We start from the raw sequence: 3,250 nt of genomic DNA, 5'->3' as shown, positions 1-3,250 counted from the left end.
TTTACATCATCCCCATAACAATCACTCCCAACAACATTATTTTAATCATATCAGGAACTCTTATTTTCATCCCATCATTCGGTTTTACATCTTCTTCTCCTTCTTCTCCTCCTTTATCTGTCTCTTTGTTTGAATCGGTGGTACATTTGGTAGGCTTGCACTTGCGCATCGAGGTCAACGTCACTGTCGACGTCACTGTCGACGTACTCGTTGTCGTACTCGTATGCAATGACGTACGCGTTACCCATGTATCTGTTGTTTGTATCATTGTACACTCTTCTGTTACTTTTCCTCCACTTCCCGGCTTGGTTGTAGTAGTAGTTGTCGTCGTAGTTGTGGTAGTAGTTGTGGTAGTAGTCGTCGTAGTGGTCGTCGTAGTGGTTGAGATTTCTTTTTGCGTCTCTGTATGATGAGGCTTAATTTCTAATGGTTTTATTCCTCCGCATAACTCGTCTATTTTTTCGCAAGCTTGTTTAGATTCCTGACATTCCTCTCTAAAACCGCAATCTAGTTGTAAAGCGCTGCATTCCTCTTTCAATTCCAAATACATCTCCAATGCTACCGTCGTTGCATCAAATGCTTTTACCTCTGCTTCTGATACTCCTCCATCTACATATGCTCTTTTAACGAGTCCAAGTTTTGCATTATTCTTCGTTTGACCTGTTGTGCTTGGTGTTCCACTTGGTGTGCCTGATGTTCCATCTGGTGTGTCTGGCGTTCCATTTTGTGGTGGTGGTGGTGGCACTGCTGGTGGTGACCCTGATCCTGATGACCCTGCTGGTGCTTGTTGTGGTGGCGGTACTAGTGTAGAATCACTGCCATTCTGCGCAGTTGGCATTGCGGCTTTTCCAGACTTTGATAGCAATAACTTAGCTTCCTTTGTAGATTTTTCTGCCGCCTGTTTGAGCGCATCGTATTCTTCTTTCCTGACCTTCAACTCTTTTTTCGCTTCCTCTAGATCGGTTTTTAAAGTAGGACATTTCTTTTTTACTTTATCAACTAATTTTGTGCAAACATTTCCCTTGGTATTATCTTCACAATTAGTAAGCAGAATTTTGAATGTATCATTATTCTGCAACCCAGTGCAATGTTTTTTTAATGCTTCTTTACATTGATTATCCTCCTTTAAATTGCCTTTCAACAGATGAGTCAGCTCCTCCTTCGCTTTCAACTTTTGAAAGGTTTCCTTGCATTTTTCATCGAGTGCTTCGCAGTTATGATTATTGCCATTGCCATTCTCTTTTCCCAACTGATCTGGACAGTTCTCCACAAGTTGATGACAATGTCGGCCCCATGTTGTGCAGAGTTCTTCGAGTGTTGCTTCATTTCCTTTTGCTTTTTCAATTTTTCCTACAATTTCTCCATTCTTGATGTTTTCTTTTAAATATTTACAATCTTGACTTGTGTGGAATACCATATAACTACATGTTTCTTCTGGTAAAGCACATGAAACACTAAATAAATTCTTTCTCCTCTTATATAAAGTATTACATTTCTCATGCAATGCCTTTGTACAGTTTTCCTGAGTCATTAACGAATCATCCTTTTTTTCTAAAAATACATTTCTAAATCTCTCTGAAACTCTAAAGTATTCACAGCGTCTTTTCAATGTTATACACTTTTCTAAATTCAATAATGAATCACTACTAAGTTCATCACACTTCTCCACCAATTCAAGACAATCCTTTTCTAATGGAAAATCCCTTTGATCATCCAAAAGCGAACTTAACTCTTTGGATTGAAGAAAAATATCATTTGAAAGCCCATAACATAGTTCTTTAGGATAAAGACATCGTGGAAGATATTTTTTATCAAGTTTTGTACAGTTTCCCACTACATATTTTTTACAATCACCAGGATCGCTACGATATCTTACAAGACCAAGATTTCCCCTCAATTCCTTTTGAAAGAACTTATTCAACATCCTGTCTTGTCCCTTTTTATAGCACGCTGATCGTAGATTTTGACACGCTTCACCAATCTCATTATCTTTACACGCATTTTCTAAATAGAAACATTCCGACTCAAGTTCTGCACACTCTCCCTTCGTAAATAATGTTGGAAGCTGTCCCCACGATAAAAGATCTGATTTTTTATTATCATATTGTGTAGACAACCCTTTCACATAAAGATTTAGTTTGAGTTTTGTACATCTTTCTTTTACATTTACATCTAGTAATTCTTTGCATTTGTCGTTATCATTTTTATCGCATAACTCTTCCAAATTATGATCCAAATACTTAGGATCTTTGCATTTTTTTAACGCTTCGGTGCATTTCTTCCCCGCATCCTTATCATTCTCATCTCTGCTCAAGACTAGCAAGAGATCTTGCAGAAATTTTGTACCTGACTTCCTTGGTAGATCCACTCCTGATTTTCCAATAATAATCCCATGTTTTTCCGCGTTTTTATACACATCATCCAACCCAATACTTCTTAACAACGACGGCTTCGGCTTGACCGGACTAGAATCAGATTCCGGCGCTTTATATGTGATTTTTTTTTTCTCGCATTGATCCTTATCCTCATCACACTTTGAATCATCACACGCTTCTTTGTAAAAATGACATTTCTCAAGTCTTTCATGACAATCTTTTTCTAAATCTTTCGCCAATTTTGTTTTTAAAGGCTCGCAAAGATCCTTCAATCTTTTTTCCAATGTTTTACACGTTCCAGTCGGATCAAGGCAGAAAAACATCAGCTCGTCGCTTTCTCGGCTTAACACTGAGCAAACATTTTTTATCTTTACTTGACATTCATTTTTTTTAGCATCCTTTCCGAGCGCCCTCAAAAGAAGCTCCACTGCCACCTTTTCACGCTTCAATTTGTAACATTTCTCCCTCAACTTGACACACTTCTCCTTAAGACTATTTGGGTCTGCTTCCTCTAAAAGTATACATTTTTCTTCATATTTTTCACATTTTTCATCTTGTATGTCATCTGACAATGCATCAAGTTCCACATCAAAATCTTCCAATTCTTGTTCAACTTTGTCTTTCAGGTCTTTGCATTTTTTATCTCGTTTTGCTTCATCACCACCACCACAAAGTTCTTTAACTTTATCATTAACATTGAATTTACCATCTGCTTCCTTCAACTCTTCACAATATTTCTTGAGTTCTTGTTTGCATTTATCCTCATTACTATATTCCTTCTTCGCAATGAAAGCCAAAAGGTGTTCCTCCTTAATGTCATCTTGTGCTACTTGTACTACTCCTGCTGGTGCTTGCCTCTTAACCGGCCGTGCCAT

At 37.8% G+C, this 3,250-nt stretch overlaps 1 protein-coding gene across 1 annotated transcript; it reads right to left on the bottom strand.

Moving 5' to 3' along the window:
* Position 1: 1 nt before the first annotated feature.
* Positions 2 to 3,250, bottom strand: T552_03724 (hypothetical protein; the record flags this gene model as incomplete). The annotated part of the gene is made up of 1 exon (XM_018372073.1): positions 2 to 3,250. One exon carries the CDS (start codon positions 3,248 to 3,250, stop codon positions 2 to 4), a length of 3,249 nt encoding a protein of 1,082 aa, XP_018224151.1.

The sequence above is a fragment of the Pneumocystis carinii genome (genome assembly GCF_001477545.1).
Source record: "Pneumocystis carinii B80 chromosome Unknown supercont1.41, whole genome shotgun sequence".
Classification (NCBI taxonomy): domain Eukaryota; kingdom Fungi; phylum Ascomycota; class Pneumocystomycetes; order Pneumocystales; family Pneumocystaceae; genus Pneumocystis; species Pneumocystis carinii.
This window is presented reverse-complemented; position numbering and strand designations above follow the sequence as displayed.